The 22,352-nt window shown below is 42.1% G+C and overlaps 1 protein-coding gene across 2 annotated transcripts in view; it reads left to right on the plus strand.

Moving 5' to 3' along the window:
• ache (acetylcholinesterase (Yt blood group)) overlaps positions 1–13,009 on the plus strand; it is a 35,027-nt gene extending 22,018 nt beyond the window's left edge. The window contains exons 3-9 of one of the 2 annotated variants that reach the window (XM_061959385.2): positions 41–264; positions 339–599; positions 1,876–2,098; positions 2,173–2,373; positions 2,466–2,655; positions 8,761–8,939; positions 12,041–13,009. In XM_061959385.2, the coding sequence (XP_061815369.1) occupies positions 41–264; positions 339–599; positions 1,876–2,098; positions 2,173–2,373; positions 2,466–2,655; positions 8,761–8,939; positions 12,041–12,162 (1,400 nt within the window). In that variant the 3' untranslated portion in view covers positions 12,163–13,009. Of the gene's footprint in view, positions 1–40; positions 265–338; positions 600–1,875; positions 2,099–2,172; positions 2,374–2,465; positions 2,663–8,760; positions 8,940–12,040 lie in introns of those variants that run through there. The other variant, XM_072913258.1, reaches the window with a different exon arrangement.
• Positions 13,010–22,352: the final 9,343 nt, after the last annotated feature.

Below are 22,352 nucleotides of genomic sequence, written 5' to 3' on the forward strand. Positions count from 1 at the left end.
TATTTCACATGGACAATTTCAACGATCACATCTTTTGCAGGGTTTTACAGCGGTTCTTCTTCACTGGACGTGTATGATGGTCGTTACCTAGCACACAGCGAGACCGTTATTGTGGTCTCCATGAACTACCGCATCGGGGCATTTGGCTTCCTCGCTCTGGATGGCTCCTCCGAGGCTCCAGGAAATGTGGGCCTGCTGGACCAGAGGATGGCCTTGCAGTGGGTTCAGGACAACATCCACTTCTTTGGAGGGAACCCCAAACAGGTTCTCGGCCTGTCTCCTTTTGCTTTATTCAACAGGGGTCAATGCTGACTAGTGTTCTATTGCCTCACAAACAGGTGACCATCTTTGGAGAGAGTGCCGGCGGCGCTTCAGTGGGATTCCATCTTTTGTCTCCAGATAGCCGACCCTTGTTCACCAGAGCCATCCTGCAGAGTGGCGTCCCCAACACGCCCTGGGCAACCGTCAGCCCAGCGGAGGCCCGCAGACGAGGCACGCTGCTCGCCAAGCTCGTGGGCTGCAACGGGGGCAATGATACCGAGCTGGTGGACTGTCTGCGCACTAAAACAGCCCAGGAGCTTATTGACCAGGAGTTTCAGGTATTTAGGAGGCTTCATTAACAACTCTGAATGTACAGTATCTTTAGTACTTTTACTTCTGAGTTGTACTAAACTTTTTAACTGAGGGCCTGATACAGAAAAATTGAAGGATGTGGGGGATTACAATACATTTTAATTTACTTAACACGTTAATGTCAATTAGGGTTGCGCTATATGGACAATATCCGATATAAATGATATCAACGACAATAGACCTTTTAATACTATCGTTATAATGTGATAATGCATGTTGATGACACATTCTAGCTGTGTCCTGCAAATTAGACAGCGACAAGCAAACAATTGCGTCCTCAATGCAATGTAGCGTCCTCACTTGTGTTTAATGTTCCTCCACAGTGCTTAGCCACTTCTACTTTGGCAATCCTCGCCTCCGTGGCAGCAACTAAATTATGTTTCGTACAAGTATCATTACTGGAAGACTAAGAATAGACTAAGACTTAGACAAACTTTATTGATACACAAGGGAAATTGTTCCACACAGTAGCTCAGTTACAAAGGATAGAAAGGGTAAGGATGGAAAGGGTAATGCAGGTATAAAGTAGACTAATTGTACCATAGTAGCAATATAAAATATAGCATATATGTAATATTTACATATTATATATACACAGTATATAATATATACTGATATATTTTTTTATTATATTATATATACAATATATAACAAATCCCAATTACCATGTACAATATTACAGTATATGTAACAGCTGCAGCAAAAAAAAGGGCAGCATAAAATAGAGAGTACATCCAGCAGAAAATATACATTACAAACAAAGAGAGGTACCTAACAGAAGCGTTCAGGTAATAGACAGATATTATTTAATAGCTAAACAAGCTACACTACACACCATAGGAGGATATGTTAACCACAAAGTAAAGCTCCTGAACGTAAACAAAGTCGGGCGAATTTATACAACTATCGACAATAACGATATCAAGTATAGTATCCGTACATGGTCGATATAAATAGTTTGATCGATATTTTTTATTATTAAAAAATATTTTGTTTTTTTTGTTATTGTTTACAAACTCAGGAAGTAAGCAAAAACCAAATGATTTAAAACACTTCATTGTTGTATATTCTACATAACCTGCAATTGTGGTGCTTTTGCCAAAATTTTGCATAGATTTTGTTTTCCAGACTATCTTCAAGCCGCTTTCTGACCGTCTCCTCAGAATGCGCCGTTTTGTGGGAGGTCTTATTTACGTGCTGAAGCCCTCTGCCAGGCCAAATCCCCTTTGATTGCTTCTCCAGGTCCTGCCGTGGTCGTCCATCTTCCGCTTTTCATTTGTCCCCGTGGTGGACGGCGACATCGTGCCTGACACTCCGGAGGCCATGCTCAACTCGGGCAATTTCAAGGACACTCAGGTCCTGTTGGGAGTCAACCAGGACGAGGGCACCTACTTCCTGCTATACGGCGCTCCAGGCTTCAGTAAGGACAACGACAACCTCATCTCGAGAGAGGACTTCCTGGAAGGTTGAACTTCAGAGAATGGATTTTCACATTGACGGCCCATATCAGATTGTGGCTCAAGTCCCTTTTCTTGCCAGGCGTAAAGATCAGCGTGCCGCACGCTAACGACATTGGTCTGGAGGCAGTGGTGCTGCAGTACACTGACTGGATGGACGAGAACAACGGCGTGAAGAACCGCGACGCCTTGGATGACATCGTGGGCGACCACAACGTCATCTGCCCTCTGGCCTTGTTTGCTCGCTCCTATGCTCAGCACAATGCGCTTAAGTCCAACGCAGGTCATACACATTTAGAGCAACATTGAGCTGGTTGGCAACAAAAACAATCTCTCTTTCTATCTTTCTCTCTCGCTCTCTCACATACCAAACAGGAGTCTATCTCTACCTCTTTGACCACCGAGCTTCCAACCTGCCTTGGCCGGAGTGGATGGGTGTGATCCATGGCTACGAGATTGAGTTTGTCTTCGGCCTTCCTCTGGAGAAGAGATTCAACTACACACAGGAGGAGGAGAAGCTGAGCCGACGCATGATGAGATATTGGGCCAACTTTGCCCGGACCGGGTGAGATGTCAGTTCTAACGAAGTCATCGCATTCAGTTTTTCCCAGAGGTCAAGGGGGTTTAAAGTGTGGCTCATAGCAAGGGTTGTCCCGATACCAGGATTTCAGTAGTTGATACTGATACCTGTAGCTGTGAATGTTCACGATTTTTTATATTTATTCGATCCCGCGAAACCACAAATTTATGTACTTTTAAAAAAAATTCATTGGTTAATCGAAATTTGTTTTAAACTCTTAAGTATTTTAAGATCACTGTGCTTCACCATCTTTTTGCACAGAATTAAAATTCCAGTACCAGCTGCCAAGCAGTAACTATACATTCAAAAAACTACAGCAGTGGCTTATAGCTTTCCAGTATGTCAACACAAAGTGCTAAAGAATAGGCTCATAAATAGCATTAGTCAACTAGTTCGCAATAAAAAAGGACAGCAGTAGCGTGGAGCCTTTAGTTATATAAAACAAACATATTTTCTCAGTATGGTGGTGGCATCATGTCATCATGTCATTTGTATTGAAATAGGCTAATCAAAGTCTCAGACATATTCTGTTTGTGTTATTCATAATTAGTATTAACGTTTTAGCTTATTCATATTGTTGTACCTTTTTGCTCTATTTTTCCATTTTTGCTGGTTTCTTTGTTTATTTTATTTCTACAATGTGCCACGAGACCATTAAAAAAAGAGTTGTGTTCTGCAAATGGCATTTGGACCAGGCTTTAAACACCACTGGTTTATGTATTTCTCCAGGAAGGCAAAGTGTTGCCAAATGTCTCTAAGCTGTGTCTTCTTAGCATTTAGGGAAGTGATAAAAGGTTGGGTTGCGTGGTTGGGGAGGTTTTCTGCAAGTCTTTCACAGCCGGGGTAATGCACATTTCCTGGGCTTGTGGTGGCGGATACTTCGCCTTTAGTGACCGCTTGTGTACATTACCGAATAAATGCATGACGCAAGACCTCTTTTTCACTTTGAACGTCGCTCTTGTAGCTAAATATGACGACAAAGTCATTAGAGTGCCAACACAGAGCCCCTCTATGTTTTATTCTGGCAAAGCAGGTGCGAAAGAGATGTGTTGTGGTGCACATCTCCTCAGTTTCATTACAATCTGTTTATGAGTGAGGACGAACCGGAAATCTGCATTTGTGGCAGGCTGTAATAAATAAATAACTATATGAGAAACACTGGCTCATTTTTCTAGACAGCAGGCCTTCTTCTGCGCTTACTGCTTTGTGCTCATGTGACAAAGAATGCAGGCTTACTGAGCAAAAAGTGTTTGGTACTGTCAATACTGAAAAAAAGCAGGCATCGCTATATTTCTTGTGTGTTGGTATCAATTTGGTACCGAATGATTGCTTCCCGCAGCTTATTTCCTATTGGCCCGTAACACATTCTAGAAATACAATGGAACACGCATATGTCGACAACCCGTCGATGACAAGTTTTCAGCCACCTTATTCTTCTTAATTGTAAGAAGTGCTCGCTGAAAGGGGAACTGCGCTTTTTTGGAATGTTGCCTATCATTCACAATCCTTAGGTAAGACAAACACACACGTTTTTTTGTCTATCTGTGTTGGGCCTGCGATGAGGTGGCGACTTGTCCAGGGTGTACCCCACCTTCCGCCCGAATGCAGCTGAGATAGGCTTCAGCACCCCCTGCGATCCCGAACAGGACAAGCGGTAGAAAATGGATGGATGGATGACATTCTAACTTGTAAATAAATGCTAGCTAAAGTCAGCTAACAATGGAGCCAATGGGAGTCACTTTATTCCACCTATAAAGCGCTTAAGAAAACATCAAAATACTCCCAACGTTTTATACAGTATACAGGTAAAAGCCAGTAAATTAGAATATTTTGAAAAACTTGATTTATTTCAGTAATTGCATTCAAAAGGTGTAACTTGTACATTATATTTATTCATTGCACACAGACTGATGCATTCAAATGTTTTTTTCATTTAATTTTGATGATTTGAAGTGGCAACAAATGAAAATCCAAAATTCCGTGTGTCACAAAATTAGAATATTGTGTAAGGCTAATACAAAAAAGGGATTTTTAGAAATGTTGGCCAACTGAAAAGTATGAAAATGAAAAATATGAGCATGTACAATACTCAATACTTGGTTGGAGCTCCTTTTGCCTCAATTACTGCGTTAATGCGGCGTGGCATGGAGTCGATGAGTTTCTGGCACTGCTCAGGTGTTATGAGAGCCCAGGTTGCTCTGATAGTGGCCTTCAACTCTTCTGCGTTTTTGGGTCTGGCATTCTGCATCTTCCTTTTCACAATACCCCACAGATTTTCTATGGGGCTAAGGTCAGGGGAGTTGGCGGGCCAATTTAGAACAGAAATACCATGGTCCGTAAACCAGGCACGGGTAGATTTTGCGCTGTGTGCAGGCGCCAAGTCCTGTTGGAACTTGAAATCTCCATCTCCATAGAGCAGGTCAGTAGCAGGAAGCATGAAGTGCTCTAAAACTTGCTGGTAGACGGCTGCGTTGACCCTGGATCTCAGGAAACAGAGTGGACCGACACCAGCAGATGACATGGCACCCCAAACCATCACCCAACCATGCAAATTTTGCATTTCCTTTGGAAATCGAGGTCCCAGAGTCTGGAGGAAGACAGGAGAGGCACAGGATCCACGTTGCCTGAAGTCTAGTGTAAAGTTTCCACCATCAGTGATGGTTTGGGGTGCCATGTCATCTGCTAGTGTCGGTCCACTCTGTTTCCTGAGATCCAGGGTCAACGCAGCCGTCTACCAGCAAGTTTTAGAGCACTTCATGCTTCCTGCTGCTGACCTGCTCTATGGAGATGGAGATTTCAAGTTCCAACAGGACTTGGCGCCTGCACACAGCGCAAAATCTACCCGTGCCTGGTTTACGGACCATGGTATTTCTGTTCTAAATTGGCCCGCCAACTCCCCTGACCTTAGCCCCATAGAAAATCTGTGGGGTATTGTGAAAAGGAAGATGCAGAATGCCAGACCCAAAAACGCAGAAGAGTTGAAGGCCACTATCAGAGCAACCTGGGCTCTCATAACACCTGAGCAGTGCCAGAAACTCATCGACTCCATGCCACGCCGCATTAACGCAGTAATTGAGGCAAAAGGAGCTCCAACCAAGTATTGAGTATTGTACATGCTCATATTTTTCATTTTCATACTTTTCAGTTGGCCAACATTTCTAAAAATCCCTTTTTTGTATTAGCCTTAAGTAATATTCTAATTTTGTGACACACGGAATTTTGGATTTTCATTTGTTGCCACTTCAAATCATCAAAATTAAATGAAATAAACATTTGAATGCATCAGTCTGTGTGCAATGAATAAATATAATGTACAAGTTACACCTTTTGAATGCAATTACTGAAATAAATCAAGTTTTTCAAAATATTCTAATTTACTGGCTTTTACCTGTACATGCTGTAAGTACAGTATACTGTATATGTACAGGCAGTTACAGGCACATTCATAATAACATGTAATATTCACGTATTTTGCTCATTTTAAGCATATGGCGGTGTATTATTTCCAGACGCATCACACACTTTTCCCTTCAACAGCAAACCATTAGTGTGCATAAGTGCTAAACAAGATATACAAACTACAAACATAAATAAAACAGTCACTTACTATATAATGTCTGCTCTCACTAGGATGGCAATTGATGGGATGTTCATATCTTCCCGTTTAAATGAAGAATTAATCATAATGCTCCCGCAGGTTAATAAAAGAAAACAGAAAGATGCCGCAAACACCACCAGAAGAAAAATTTGCGCATGTACAAAAGATTAATTATCATTTGTAGTCAACACCATCCATCCATCCATTTTCTACCGCTTATTCCCTTTTGGGGTCGCGGGGGGCGCTGGAGCCTATCTCAGCTACAATCGGGCGGAAGGCGGGGTACACCCTGGACAAGTCGCCACCTCATCGCAGGGCCAACACAGATAGACAGACAACATTCACACTCACATTCACACACTAGGGCCAATTTAGTGTTGCCAATCAACCTATCCCCAGGTGCATGTTTTTGTAGTCAACACATGCAACGAAATTACCACAGCAGCTCTGTTAGGAGTATAACATAGAATTTGAAAAAACACAAATAAACAAACAAATAAATACACAAATGTAGAAAAACTATATTGCTAAACTGCTAAAAATTGCATAATGTTAAAAAATTATTATTTTTAATCTATTGTTCTTCTTACAACTCTTGTCAAGGTCATACGTAAATGTGCAAGCAATGCCTAATTTCGGTTATGTTGACATCAGTCAGTAGGTCCAAGGTGTGTCCCACTGTTCTATCCACAGATTTTTGGTTTTATTTTATTTTACTAAAAAAAGACAGCAAAAGTGTTCAACACCAAACCAAACAACACCAAAGAAGCTGTAACATTGGCGCAAAGTTTAAATGTTGATGCAATTACCACAAAGGCCAATTTTTATTTTAAATAAATATATCTTCTTTTGAACTTTCATTTTCTTTTTTTGAACATGCGGAGGGCTTTGCATGCATGTGCACGCGCGATGGGTAGGTGTTGGACTGATAATCGCTACATCAATACAAATATGTGCCCCCCCCCCCCCCATTATATGCTGTCATGAGATTAAGATTAAGATTAGTTTATTTCAAAGGGGACGACGCAATTTCATAAAACACATGACTACACGGGGTTAAAAAAAACAGAATTGGCCAGAAGGTTAGTTTTCATCTGTAGTCCTCTGTAATTTTACTGCCTTTTCTACATCATGGCCAATTTCAAAGAAAAAGAAAAGAAGCACACAATACATATACGATATAATAAAAAGTAAAATACAACATCACAACATGGCAGCACGGTGGAACAGGGGTTAGTGCATGTGCCTCACAATACGAAGGTCCTGAGTAGTCCTGAGTTCAATCCCGGGCTCGGGATCTTTCTGTGTGGAGTTTGCATGTTCTCCCCGTGACTGCGTGGGTTCCCTCCGGGTACTCTGGCTTCCTCTAACCCTAACCCTAACCCAAAGACATGCACCTGAGGATAGGTTGATTGGCAACACTAAATGGTCCCCAGTGTGTGAATGTGAGTGTGAATGTCGGCTGTCTATCTGTGTTGGCCCTGTGATGAGGTGGCGACTTGTCCAGGGTGTACCCCGCCTTCCGCCCATACTTGCATACTAAGATTGGGGGACGGGGGCCGGGGTTTGGTGGTAACGGGGGTGTATATTGTAGCCCGGAAGAGGCTGCAAGGGATTCTGGGTATTTGTTCTGTTGTGTTTATGTTGTGTTACGGTACAAATGTTCTCCCGAAATGTGTTTGTCATTCTTGTTTGGTGTGGGTTCACAGTGTGGCACATATTTGTAACAGTGTTAAAGTTGTTTATACGGCCACCCTCAGTGTGACCGGTATGGTTGTTGATCAAGTATGTCTTGCAGTCACTTACGTGTGTCTGTAGAAGCCGCATACAACATGTTACTGGGCCGGCACGCTGTTTGTATGATGAAAAAGCGGATGCGACGACTGGTTGTAGAGGACGCTAAAGGCAGTGCCATCACGGCACGCCCTTAATATTGTTGTCCGGGTGAAAATCGAGAGAGATTTGGGAGGATGGTTGCCCCGGGAGATTTTCGGGAGGGGCACTGAAATTCGGGAGTCTCCCAGAAAAATCGGGAGGGTTGGCAAGTATGCTTCCGCCCGGATGCAGCTGAGATAGGCTCTAGCACCCCCCGCGACCCCAAAAAGGGACAAGCAGTAGAAAATGGGTGGATGGATCACAACATAACATTTATCTTAGCATCAAAACAGGCTCATCTTTTAGTGCTGGCAGCTGAAGGCGTTGATAAGCCACATTTTGAATTTTTTTATGAAGGCCTTGTAAATTGTGACCAGTTTAACCTCCTCAGGTACTGAGTTCCACACATTTGCACTCCTTACTAACCAGGCCGACTTACTGAAGTGCTCCTGCACAGAGGAATATAAAGTCACCTCTGACAGAGCCTCGAGTGACACGCTCACGGCCGTTTCTTTGTCTAATGAACTCTGCCAGTAGATCTGGAGCCAATTCATGCAATGAAGAGATGACGCTTCAACATTATTCCTCCCCCTGTGTGTCTTTTTTTCCATGCTCAGCAATCCCAACGTGAACGTGGATGGCACCGTGGAGAACAGGAAGCGTTGGCCTCAGTTCTCCGTCAGCGAGCAAAAATACGTGGGACTCAACACGGAGCCCATGAAGGTCCACAAGGGTCTCCGGAACCAGATGTGTGCGTTCTGGAACCACTTCCTGCCACGCCTCCTCAACATCACCGGTAAAAATTTGAAAACTTGTCAAACACAGCATTTCATTGCAGCGGAAAAATAACTTGTCGTAAGAAGTAGTTATGAATTATTATAAGGTTGCACATTATAATCATTTTTAACAATTTTTTTTTTTTTTAAGTCTCAATGGGGCTGTAATAGAGTATTGAAAGTGTGTGTATCCATGATGTAATTTATTTAAAAGTACTTTTAATAAGCCTTCGTGGGAGCACAAGGTTTTGTGTATCCATCTTTTTCCGCTCAACCAGGGTCGGGTGGCGGAGGCAGCAGCCTAAGTAGAGAAGCCCAGACTTCCCCCTCCCGAGCCGCTTTGTCCAGCTCCTCCCGAGGGAGCGATCCCAAGACCTTCCCAGGCCAGCTGGGAGACATAGGGCCTGATTTACTAAAGGTTCACGTTTACTAAAACACGTGCAAACCTGATAGCACACGCAAAGCTGATCTACTAAACATGGATTGTGTCTGTTAAGTGAGCAGAATAAGGCGTGCCATCCATTTTGCGACTATGTCTTCATTAATATGCAAAATATTTGCTGATCATCAAAACGGCCACAATACTGGGAGGAGAAAATATAAATGTGATTATACAGCAGTGGGATATGTTAACACTCATCACCGTTTTGCGAGCCCTATTTGGCGTTTTATTTAGCACGTGTCAGAAAGACGTGCAAACTGACACTTCCACATATGGCTGCAGGGTCGGTGCTCGCGCTGCACAGGCAGACGCACAGACGAGAATCCTCCGTCCTCCATATGTGTGTGTCAACATAGCAGTGGACGGTCAGAAATAAAAATATTAGACATATCGTCTATTCAGCAATTTCATTTTATAATTTCATAGGGACGGCGTGGCGCAGTGGAAGAATGGCTGTGCGCGACCCGAGGGTCCCTGGTTCAATCCCCACCTAGTACCAACTTCGTCATGTCCGTTGTGTCCTGAGCAAGACACTTCACCCTGATGGGTGCTGGTTAGCGCCTTGCATGGCAGCTCCCTCCATCAGTGTGTGAATGTGTGTGTGAATGGGTAAATGTGGAAGTAGTGTCAAAGCGCTTTGAGTACCTTGGAGGTAGAAAAGCGCTATACAAGTACAACCCATTTATCATTTAATTTATAGCTGCTGCTTGACTTAAGGGGCTGAATAAAATGAATGCAACTGATGCGTTTTGGTGTCTGCTGGCGCTTTTTTTATGTCGTTTGTTTTTTGTTAATTTAGGAAGTATATTTCTATAGTATATCTCCTGCATGAAAAGACGAGGAGAGGAGCATAACATGAATGTGCAGAAAATGATAGTCTCTGTGGTAAAAGCCACACAAAATCCTCACTTAAATAAGGCCGTCTGCACCACTTTAATTACACTCGCATTGTTAGTAGATGACACGCAACACGCCCACTCATCGTACATTTATTTTTTGCATACACTGTCTAGTGTGTGGTATTTGGACAAAGTGTTTGGATTAGTAAATCAAGCCCATAGTCTCTCCAACGTGTCCTGGGTCTTCCTTGTGGCCTCTCAGGGGGAAACTTGGTAGAAACACGGCACGCTGCTAAACCTGAATCTAGTTTTACTATAACAATCGATCAGGTTGATATACTCAGCTTGTCCTCCTTCCCCCTCTTTATCTACGTTCTCTTGTAATTCAAATATTAATTACATTTATGTTTTGTTGCATTTGAAGCAATTGTAATGTTTATCATGATCAATGATTATTATTATGATTCATTATCAATAGTGTTATTTTTACTGCTCCATTTGCAGTGCTACTTCAATAATTGGTTCCTTGTTAGAAATGTTGGTATTATATTTGTTTATATCGTATTTGCTGATATTGTTCTGTTGTTGGCTGTCTGTCTGTCTTATCCCCCTCTTGTACCCGCAAGTTATTCCCCTGTCTTCTTTTTTTCTTCTTCCTATCACTTCCTGCTCTGGTCCAGCTGCGCCAAACACTAAATACATCCATTTAATAAAGTCAAATACAAATAAGGCAACAAGAGAAGTATCCCACACTTCTCTTTTGTAAATCAATTCTGTAGAGCAGATATAATCATCTACATCAGGGGTGTCAAAGTCAAGGCCAAGAATGAATGATCTATGGCCCCTGGGGTGATATTTGAATAGTATTAGAACCGGCCTGCAGGCCACAGCCACATGCTACTGTTTTGCACGCACCAATAATCCATCAGTGTTGGCGCTATGCATTTTCAACATTGACCCCATCAAGTCATAAAAATGTGGTCCCACAGTACATTTTTGGGGTCCTACTTTTGTGTAACCGTTTTGAAAACAAATGATAAATGTATGCATTATCCTGTTATATCTCACAATCTATATTGTGTTTTGGAAAAAGTTTGTCATAAACATTACTTAATTCATTAAAAAAAAATTACAAAAGAAAACAAATGTTTATGCATATGTAAATGTATTCAGTTATAAACATTCATCCACTTTCTTCTTTCCTTCATGGATCTAAACTTTACCGCTGCCGGTATTTTTTTCTATATTTTTATTGTAATATTTTCAGAATGTGTTTGTTCTATTTTTGGCCAAAGTAAGACAAAGAAAACAATCTGAAGTTGTCTTTATTTTTTTTAGATTTAAGGCCATGATTTTAATAGTCCGGCCCGTTTGTGGACAGATTTTCCTCCGCGCGGCCCCTAAGCTAAAATGAGTTTGACACCCATGATTACATCAACAATATGATTTGCCTGAGTGTCTGGACAGGACATGTTTAAAAAAAGGTGGCAGCTCACAGAGGAGGTTGTGTGTATCTGCAGCTTTAATGCTAATAAGCTGTGTTTGTCTGCGACAGTGTGGGGCTACAAAAAGCGCTCTTGTGCAAATGAATGCACTTTTTACATATTCACCGTAACTTTGCCCTTATCCAAAGTAAGACACTAGACATCACAAGGATGTGACATCAAGGAGTGTACAGTGGTAACATGTCCATGACCATGGATGCTTTTCCCTTCATAACATCATGAAAAGCCAAAAATTATGGTTTTAATGCCTCTTTTTTCAAAAGTTTAATGTTCCCACATTTGGCACTCATTATAACATCATTAAAAAGTCCGTTGTGTGACTTTTGCACCTGCAGACAACATCGACGAAGCCGAACGGCAGTGGAAGGTGGAGTTCCACCGCTGGTCCTCCTACATGATGCACTGGAAGAGCCAGTTCGACCACTACAGCAAGCAAGAGCGCTGCACCGACCTCTGAAAGCTCCCACGGCGGGTGGGGGGTGGATGGTGCGGGGTGGTTGGCAGGGGACAAGACAGGCGAGACCAGCGTATTTCCTCCATAGCCGCCCTCCATTTTATTCCTGACAAAACCAACGCCCTATTTATTTTTTAGGAATTTTTTTGGAATTATTTAAGACTATTTATATAGAAATATATGTGTGTGTGTGAGTGTGTGTGTATATGTGTGTTTGTTTTGTGGTGACACTGCCGCTTTATGTTTATGTTAACATATCAGGGTTTTCTTTTTGGTGGAATGGTCCACTTTGACGCCCCTTCGCTCCTGTAAGCACTTTAGTCCACTTTGCTGTCCTTGTGGTGGCCATCTTGCTTCTTTTTGTGACAAAATCCTTCGAATCCAAGTCCCTGATCATCCAACGCACGTATTTGCCATTTAGTTTTTTTTTTACGTGCGTTGGACCTCCTCCACCCTCCAGTCGCCCACTGCCGCGCTGTCCTCGCGCCCCCTTCCTTCACCTCTAATCAGCATCCTTCCTGACTCGCTCCATCCTCACACTGTCCTTCATCCGACGTTCCTCTCTCTCCTTTCTCGTTAGCCTAATGGAGGCCGAGTAATTCACTCAGCAGCAGGGTAATGTGACAGGGCGCTGGGTCAGCCTCTGGCGCAGCGCGATGAATGGCTGGAACACGGAGGTGGGGAGGCAGCGAGAGGAGGCGAAGAATGAAAAGACCTTACGTAACACGGAAGAAGAAAATAATATCAGGCTGGATACTTTTGTGGTAAATTAATTTGTGTTAACACATGAATGACCTTTGACCCCACGTGGATCGGTAACTGCATGTCCCTGTCTTCACACCCCCCCCCACCCCCCCCCACCCCCACACCCCCCCCCCCATCGGAGCGTCGTGTGTAGTCTGGCTTGAAGCGCATCTAAACTAGGATTGTGGCTGATGTGAGAACGCATGTGAGAAGGAGCGCTCCTACAGCGTCCTCTCTTTTGACGGGAGGGCCTAACTAAGCCCCGCCCACCCCCAGTGCATGACCCCCTCCTCCATGCAGTGTCCCCTCAAATAACTCAGACTGTTTAGGGTTGGTTTTTTTTCGGTACAATTTTGTACTTTTCTTGAAGACAACTTCCAGCTAGGTTTGATGTTAGCAATAACGTGGCTCAAGTCATATGTGATATTTCAATGCAGTGAAAGGTGATGTTGGATTAAGGCTGTGTTTTAAAAGCAATATCATTCTGAGTATAAACTTTAAAAAAAGAGTGCCATAAAACTTAATTTTTTGTTCTTATACTTCACTTGTACTGTAAATGTTGAAGGCTTCTGTCGCTTCCCAGTACGTGTCTTGTGTAACTTGAATGCTGACCTGCAACACAAAATAAAGACACCCAGCTGCTTCCTTTCCGTCCATTCTGACGTCTCATTTGGGCCTCATGAAATAGTGTTTGTAGTTCATTATGGACATGCTTTACAAAGTTACATTTACACTAAAAGGAGTAGGAAGAAGCATATCTTATTTATTCCTACTGCTTCTCCATTTTGACTAGGGATGTCCAATAATGGCTTCTTGCCGATATTCCGATATTGTCCAAATCTTAATTACCGATCCCGATATCAACCGATACCGATATATACAGTCGTGGAATTAACACATTATTATTATTACTAATTTGGACAACCAGGTATGGTGAAGATAAGGTCCTTTTTTTAAAAATTAATAAAATAAAATAAGATAAATAAATTAAAAACATTTTCTTGAATAAAAAAGAAAGTACAACAATATAAAAACAGTTACATAGAAACTAGTAATTAATGAAAATTAGTTAAATTAACTGTTAAAAGTTAGTACTATTAGTGGACCAGCAGCACGCACAATCATGTGTGCTTACAGACTGTATCCCTTGCAGACTGTATTGATATATAATGTAGGAACCAGAATATTAATAACAGATAGAAACAACCCTTTTGTGTGAATGGGTGTAAATGGGGGAGGGAGGTTTTTTGGGTTGGTGCACTAATTGTAAGTGTATCTTGTGTTTTTTATGTTGATTTAAAAAAACAAAACAAAAAAAAAATGATACCGATTATTTCCGATATTACATTTTAAAACATTTATCGGCCGATAATATCGGCCAATAAATTTCAAATACAAAAACTCGCTCTCATCTTTTTAGAGTTCTTTTTTCTGGAATTGTTGTTAAATATTCTGTTTTTCTCTACAACAAACCTGCCGTTAAAGAGAAAACTGTCCGCACCTTCAATTTCCAGCGTCTTCGACGACTTAAACTAGCAAAGGACTTTGGACAGAAGGCAATGCGTTCACGTGACAATCGGCAGGCCGATATTATCGGACATCTCTAATTTTGACCATTCTTTGCTGTGTTGAATATGTAGCATCTTAGCAATTTACTCATACAAAAAAAATGTGTAATAGGAAAGTTAAATTTTTTAGAAAGCTTATTTTATAATAAGGGCTTCACGGTGGAAGAGGGGTTAGTGCATCTGCCTCACAATACGAAGGTCCTGAGTAGTCTTGGGTTCAATCCCGGGCTCGGGGTCTTTCTGTGTGGTGTTTGCATGTCCTCCCCGTGACTGCGTGGGTTCCCTCCGGGTACTCCGGCTTCCTCCCACTTCCAAAGACATGCATCTGGGGATAAGTTGATTGGCAACACTAAATTGGCCCTAGTGTGTGAATGTGAGTGTGAATGTTGTCTGTCTATCTGTGTTGGCCCGGCGATGAGGTGGGGACTTGTCCAGGGTGTACCCCGCCTTCCGCCCGATTGTAGCTGAGATAGGCTCCAGCGACCCCAAAAGGGAATAAGCGGTAGGAAATGGATGGATGGATGGATTTTATAATAAAATAGGGTCAGCAACATTGTGCAGGATATAAACAATTGCAAACTAACAGACGGACATAAAAACCTAAAAGCATAAATAAAATAGCCATGTGCTTGTGTGTGTTTGTTTCGTTCATCTGTTTTGTCCAAACAGGCAAGATATTAAGGTTAATGTAATTGTCTTTATTACGAAAACTTTTTTTACACCAAATGTATGTAACTGATTTTTTTGCATTAATATTTTGTGAACAGAATTTTTTTTTCACATCAAATTATGCTGACAAATTGTTTTCAATGAAACGGTCAGCATAATAATGATGTAAAATAAATTCAGATCACAAAATTAAAACAAAAAAAGTAATCAGATGAATTCAGTGTCAAAAAAGGCTTGGACTCAATTCCAATCACTAGTTCCTTTTCTAAAAAACAAAAAAAAAATGCTAAAAGTTTCACCAAAATCCATCCGTAACCTTTTGAGATCTGTGGCTGAGCAACCTCAGCGATGACATATGTACCTTTCTGCAGGAGTAACGATAAAGAGCACAGCGCCGTTTGGCAAAAATGGTCTAACGCTGCCCTCTAGCGGTTTTAAGGTGTAGTTGCAGCACTGTTTACCGTTTGTTCTACTCCCCAATGACAATACATATCGCGGAGTGCTGGAGCCTATCTCAGCTGCATTCGGGCGGAAGGCGGTGTACACCCTGGATAAGTCGCCACAGATAGACAACATTCACACACTAAAAGGGACAAGCGGTAGAAAATGGATGAATATGGCATACAACACGTAGTTGAAAATAGACTTCTTGTTTGAAATCCTTTAAACTCTGAACTAACTCTTTAGTAGCAACATAGTCACTGAGAGATTTCAATTCGGCCAGAAGGAGCGACCCCAAAAGGGACAAGCGGTAGCAAAATTGATGAATGGAGTGAAACACTTAATCAAGATATCTTAGTATAATGAAGAATAAGGCTAATGTCACAGCGAACATTCAGTATGGTCATTGTTATGTTTCTAGTGAAAACATATGTAAGACAATCATTTGATTCTTCAAAAAAACGTCTTTAATGCCATCAGGTGGACATCAGCTAATGACAGACACCAGGTGGATTGTTCTACTTCGCTATGAATACTACAACAGTCACCCACACACATGGCCCTAGCGTGCCCTCTAGTGGCTCCATTCTGTACAACAACTATCACCACAGTCATTAACTCCAGAATAAGGAGAGTAACCATTGGCTTTCCTAAAAGTCGCTAATTGATGCCGCCGTCTTGGCTACTTCGCGTGTTTATGTGACAGGGACAGCAAATGTTGCCACACGTCTCTATGCCACATCAATGTGGAATGCACTCCCAACAGGTATAAAAGAAAGTGCATCTCTATCCTCCTTCAAAACCGCAATAAAAGTTCACCTCCAGTCAGCTACAACCCTAAACTAACACCCTCCCCGGATTGTTAATAATCAAATGTAAACAATCAAATGCTGATATTTTTTCTTATGCCTTCTGATCTCTCTCTCTCTCTCTCTCTCTCTCTCTCTCCTCTCTCTCTCTCTCTCTCTCTCTCTCTCTCTCTCTCTCTCTCTCTCTCTCTCTCTCTCTCTCTCTCTCTCTCTCTCTCTCTCTCTCTCTCTCTCTCTCTCTCTCTCTCTCTCTCTCTCTCTCTCTCTCTCTCTCTCTCTCTCTCTCTCTCTCTCTCTCTCTCTCTCTCTCTCTCTCTGCCCACTACTTGCTGTCCATATCCTACCAAGTCAGACCTACACTATTAATTTCTCTGTTCTCAATTGTTGATGACTGATGATAACAACCAAACCCACATTTTAATGATTTCTTGTCCTCAAAACATTAGTTGTGTATTTAATGTGTTAAACACGCGTTACTGTAACGCCGTTACTTTCGGCGGTAAATAGTAATCTAACGCGTTATTTTTTATATTCAGTAACTCAGTTACCATTACTACATGATGTGTTACTGCGTTATTTTACGTTATTGTTTATGTAGTATCGGCTAGAAACTGAGAAGATCTGAGTGTGTTTTATTGCAGAGCTGCGGAAGAGGCGACAAGAAAGAGGCGTGCCGCAAGCTGTCTGTGTGTGTGTGTGTGTGTGTGTGTGTGTGTGTGTGTGTGTGTGTGTGTGTGTGTGTGTGTGTGTGTGTGTGTGTGTGTGTGTGTGTGTGGGAGGGGGCGTGCCTGGGTTTACTAACAAGACATCATGGCGAAACCCGGAGCCGAGTTTCTTAACATGGAGATATTCTCAATACTTTTCTTTTGTCGACCACAAAGAAAATAACATTGAAGTTGAATGTAAGTTGTGTCTTGGATCAAAGATCCTATCCTAGCAATTCAAATCTGCTGAAACAGCTACAAAAGCAACATGCTTCGACGAAGCTAGTAAAGACAGACACACTTCACTTCCTAAGCAACAGCGGCTGGATTTTAACGAGGCACTGCGCACTGAAGGTACACACTCTGTCAATTCTCTTATATACTGTTGCTCTTTCATTCCAGACTCCTCGAGTGTTTGATTATCACATCACTCTAAATGTATAGACTATAAAGTTCACAAACATAAAGAGGGATGCTAGTGGGCCAGGCCAATCTTTCCTTTTCTCTCAACTAAAACTGGGGAAATGTGTAGAGTGTTCTGGGCTTCAGACATGATTTTATTGAGATAAAAAAAACGGCTGATTATGTTTTGTGTATGTAGTGTGTGCCTTCCTTGGTTTACAGCTATGTTGTAATTATGCCGTTTGTTACTTATGTATGTTATGTTGCAGCTATTTAAAATAGTTTTGTAAATTTGTTCTGGCCTGAAACAAATCGGCCCTCTGAAACATATCTTTGTCTTTGTGTGTTGTATGTAGACCACATTGCTTAGCAGAGTTCAGTGATGCAAATGCATGTCAAGTTGATCAACAGATTGTATTATTCTCCAGTGCAATAACAGTACTGAAATGAAAGCTAAAAAGGCATTAAATGGGGCCTTAAAAAAAAAATATATATATATATATATATATATATATACGATAAGTAACTAAATAGTTACATTTCACAGTAACGCATTACTTTTTGGTGTAAGTAACTGAGTTAGTAACTGAGTTACTTTTGAAATAAAGTAACTAGTAACTGTAACTAGTTACTGGTTTTCAGTAACTAACCCAACACTGGTTAAACCGAAACATGGTTTGTCCAGCTTTATGATAGTGTCCTCCAACACAGTGGCCCCCAACTACCGGGCCGCGGCCCAGTACCGGTCCGTGGATCGATTGGTACACAAGAAATAAAAAATAATAATATATATATATATTTTTATTTTTATTTTTTATTTTATTTTATTAAATCAACATAAAAAACACAAGATACACTTACAATTAGTGCACCAACCCAAAAAACCTCCCTTCCCCATTTACACTCATTCACACTCATTTGCACAAAAGGGTTGTTTCTTTCTGTTATTAATATTTCTGGTTCCTACATTATATATCAATATAGATCAATACAGTCTGCAGGGATACAGTCCGTAAGCACACATGATTGTATTTTTTTATGACAAAAAAAAATATATACATATACTATACCCCTCCCAACCCCCCAAAATCCTATCAATCTTTGTTGACAGAAATGTTGTATTTTAATATTTATACTACACATTTTTGCAACATTGGAAATCATTAGTAAAATGGAGGCTTCTCACAGGATGTGATAAGTTCTGAAAATGACTGGCTCAGAATGGTCAACGGTACAGATGTGTGTGTCCAAGTTAAAGGAAACGTCAGACTGTCTTCTTCTAATGGATTTATTACAATCTTTGCGAGCTGGGAAACGTTTGCTGTGGTCTGGAACAACATGGCACACAAACAACTATGAGAAATGCAGCCAATATTACATACAGATAATGTGTCATGAGACATGCAAATGTAAATTAAATACACAGAGAACATAAGTAAAGGAAATTAAATTAGCTCAAATATACCTACAAATGAGGCATAATGATGCAATATGTACATACAGCTAGCCTATTTAGCATCTTAGCACCGATTAGCTTGCAGTCATGGATTGACCAAATATGCCTGATAAGCACTCCAGCAAATCAATCAAATCAACAAAGCTCACCTTTGTGTATTCACGCACAGAATAAAACGTTTGGTGGACAAAATGAAACAAAGAAGGAGTGGCATAAATCACGTCTTTCTGTGGCAGCATCGAAGAAAGTTGTATATGTAAACAAACTATGATGAATTCAAGGTTCGCTGAAATTAGTAGGACAAAAGGGTGCTTGCCAAATACTCTCATCAGTGAAGTATGTATAACATAAACAGTGGGATTTGTAAAAAATTAGGAATCTTTGAGTCATGTTTGTTCTCCTACAGAAAATATGTTAAAACAAAAAACATATTTTTTCTTAATCTTTTTCCATTTTCACACATCTCTGAAAGAGGTCCAGGCAGCCACTAGGGCGGCGCTAAAGAGCCGCGGGTTGCTGACCCCCGAACTAAAAGAAAGCATACAGCAAAAACACATTAAAAAATATTGTTTGTATGAGCAAAAGTAAAAACACATGTTAATAATTGAAATAGTTGGATGAAATATGATGAAACGTAACAGTGAGTCATAATACAATCAAATGAGTGACCAAACAGGGGCGTACAGGTGGAGCAGGAGCATGGAAAGATTTAAAAACACATAAAATAATTTTGAAGTGGACTCTAAAAGGCACAGGTAGTCAATGAAATGAGACTAAAAAAAGGAGTTGTGTTCTCTCTTACTTGTGCCAGTTAAAAGTTGTGCTGCAGCATTTTGGACAGGAGAGGGAGGACTTTCTCAGTCCAAAATACATTGAAAATGGATGAATGGATAGATGTAATGAAGGCATGGATTACTGTCTCAAAATGCTGCTGCTGCAAAAATAAAAGTTTTAACCTTGGCCAGCTGCCATAGATGGCGGTCCAGTTTAAAATCCCTATCCAGGCAAAAAGTCAGGTTAGTGACTGTGGGCTTCACGTGCACCGTGGTCATCAGGGGGTGACTCACAGGAGCTCCTGGGTCCAAAAACAATCATTCATTGAAGCTTAAAAATTTAGAGCCATCCAAGGTTTAAGAAGTGGCTGCATGAAGAGGCATGTTTCCTCTTTAAGTAGATGTGGAAGGAGATATAGCCTTCTTAGGGTTGAACCCAGTAAAGGGACAAAAGCAGTGGTCCTACAATTGAGCCCTGTGGGACCCCGCTTAACAGAGGCGCACCAGGGGATTCCAAACCTGCAAGATTAAAATAGAAAAAGGACTTGAAACAGTGCCATATAGGTCATATATCTGTAAAAGGCCAACTAAAACATTGTTTTCAAGGCTGCTGTTAGATCAAGTCCAGGATTATATGATCACCCCAATCAGTTGCTAGGAGGATGTCAATAAAAAAGCCTTAATAATGCTTGAAGAATAGACCGTCGAAAGCGAGAGGCGCATTCATCAGACTTGGACAGATCTGGAGCTCCAACAGCATCACAAGAAGAACAAAACTAAAACTGTACAAGACACTAGTGGTAGCAGTATTGCTATACAAGTGTGAAACCTGGAAAATGAACAGAGGAGATATCAGGGCGGTTGACGTATTTCATAACGAATGCCTACGAAGAATACTCAGAATCTGCTGGTAAGATCACATCAGTACTGAAGAACTGCTGGAAAGAGCGAATATGAAGCCACTCAGTGAGGATGTAAAGCTATGAAGATGGAAGATGATTGGACACATACCATGGCAGGACCACAACAACAATTGCAGCATATAGCCATGACCTGGGCACCAGAGGGGAAAAGAAGAAAGGGAAGACCAAAGACCACCTGGAGGCGTACCGTTGAGAAAGAAAGGGAAGAGGGAGGACGGAACTCATGGTCGGAGGCGGGGACTGCAGCAGCCGATCGTGAGAAGTGGAGAAGCTCTGTGAGGGCCTTATATGCCACGAGGCACGAATGGACCCGTTGCATTTTGTGGCTATTAATGCCTCACAATCAAACACTTTGATGTTAAAATACTGAACAGATGTTTATTGGGATAACCTGCTACCTATGAATGTAACAGGTTATACAAATGTCTTAGCTATGAAATAGAAAAGGGGTAGAATTAAATAAGCTCTGCTTTTTCCTACCTCTTTGTCGGATATGTCGTAATGACAAATTGTAAGCATGTGATGTCCCATATTGTAATTGTACCGTATGCATGTTCGAAACAAATTGTTATAGGCATCCGTCCGTCAGTAGTGACAATGGGTTGCGCCTGAGGGAGTTCTTCTTCCCACCGTCGTAGCTGGCGCCGATCGGGTGGAGCTTAGGACTGCCAGCTTCCGTGTTGTTTCCTCCCTTTAGGGGGGAGGCTGGAGTGACCGCTCCGTGGCGCATGCCTGGGCAGAAAATACGGAGATCCTGGGTTGCCCAGTCATCAAGATCCCCCTCTCGGCCGTGTCGATGTGGCCCAGAGGAAAGCAAAGCAATATGTCTGGCATCGGCTTGGCTGCAAGATCTGCCGGTAGGGGGTCAGCAATGACACCCAGCCGCCTCAGGGGCTCCACTCCTGATTTTCTGTCTGGGTTTACTCCCATAGCCTTTACTTCTCCCAAAGGTACCACAAGGCAGCGTGTGGGGAGGAAGGGGGGATGACGACTATTTGACCCATAGGTGGGGAAGTGGTTGGCGGATGCCAGGTCGTGTCCACACACCAGTGGGCCTGCACACCTCGCCTCTGGGGCCCACTGCTGCTCCGAGATCCCCTACAGTTTAGCCTGAGACCGCGAGGTCCCAGTTACCGTGTGTGGCCGCGGGGAGGCACTGTAGGTGTCTTGGTGGTGGAAAGGCTGTGTCAGGGGCGCCGAAAAGGGGGGGGTAAAGGAGACGGATTCTAGGGGCCCATGATGGAGGGGGGCCCAGAGAGGCCCCTAATGATGATGAAATTATAATACAGAAAAAATAATGACACTGTGTTGGGGGCCCTGTAAAGATTCTTTTCATGGGGCCCAAAATCCCTAGCGGCGCCCCTTGGCTGTGTACCGGCAAGAGGAGGCTTACGCGCTCGGCTCCTCTTTTCACCCCCCGTAAGGAGGGCTAGCCGGTGGCAGTAGCTGAAAGCAGACAGTAGCAGGCAGAAGCAGCATGCAACATGCAACATGCAAAATGCAACATGCGCTAACTACAAGCACTTCTACGCAGTGCTACTGCACTGACGCATCACACACACCCTGTTTTTACAAACACACGTTCGAAACAAATAATACCATAATAACAAGTGGCCTTGAGGTTCGAGTGTCCGCCCTGAGACTGGAAGGTCGTGAGTTCAAACTCGGCCAAGTCATACCAAAGACTATAAAAATGGGACCCAT

This window comes from Nerophis lumbriciformis, linkage group LG05, assembly GCF_033978685.3.
Source record: "Nerophis lumbriciformis linkage group LG05, RoL_Nlum_v2.1, whole genome shotgun sequence".
NCBI lineage: Eukaryota > Metazoa > Chordata > Actinopteri > Syngnathiformes > Syngnathidae > Nerophis > Nerophis lumbriciformis.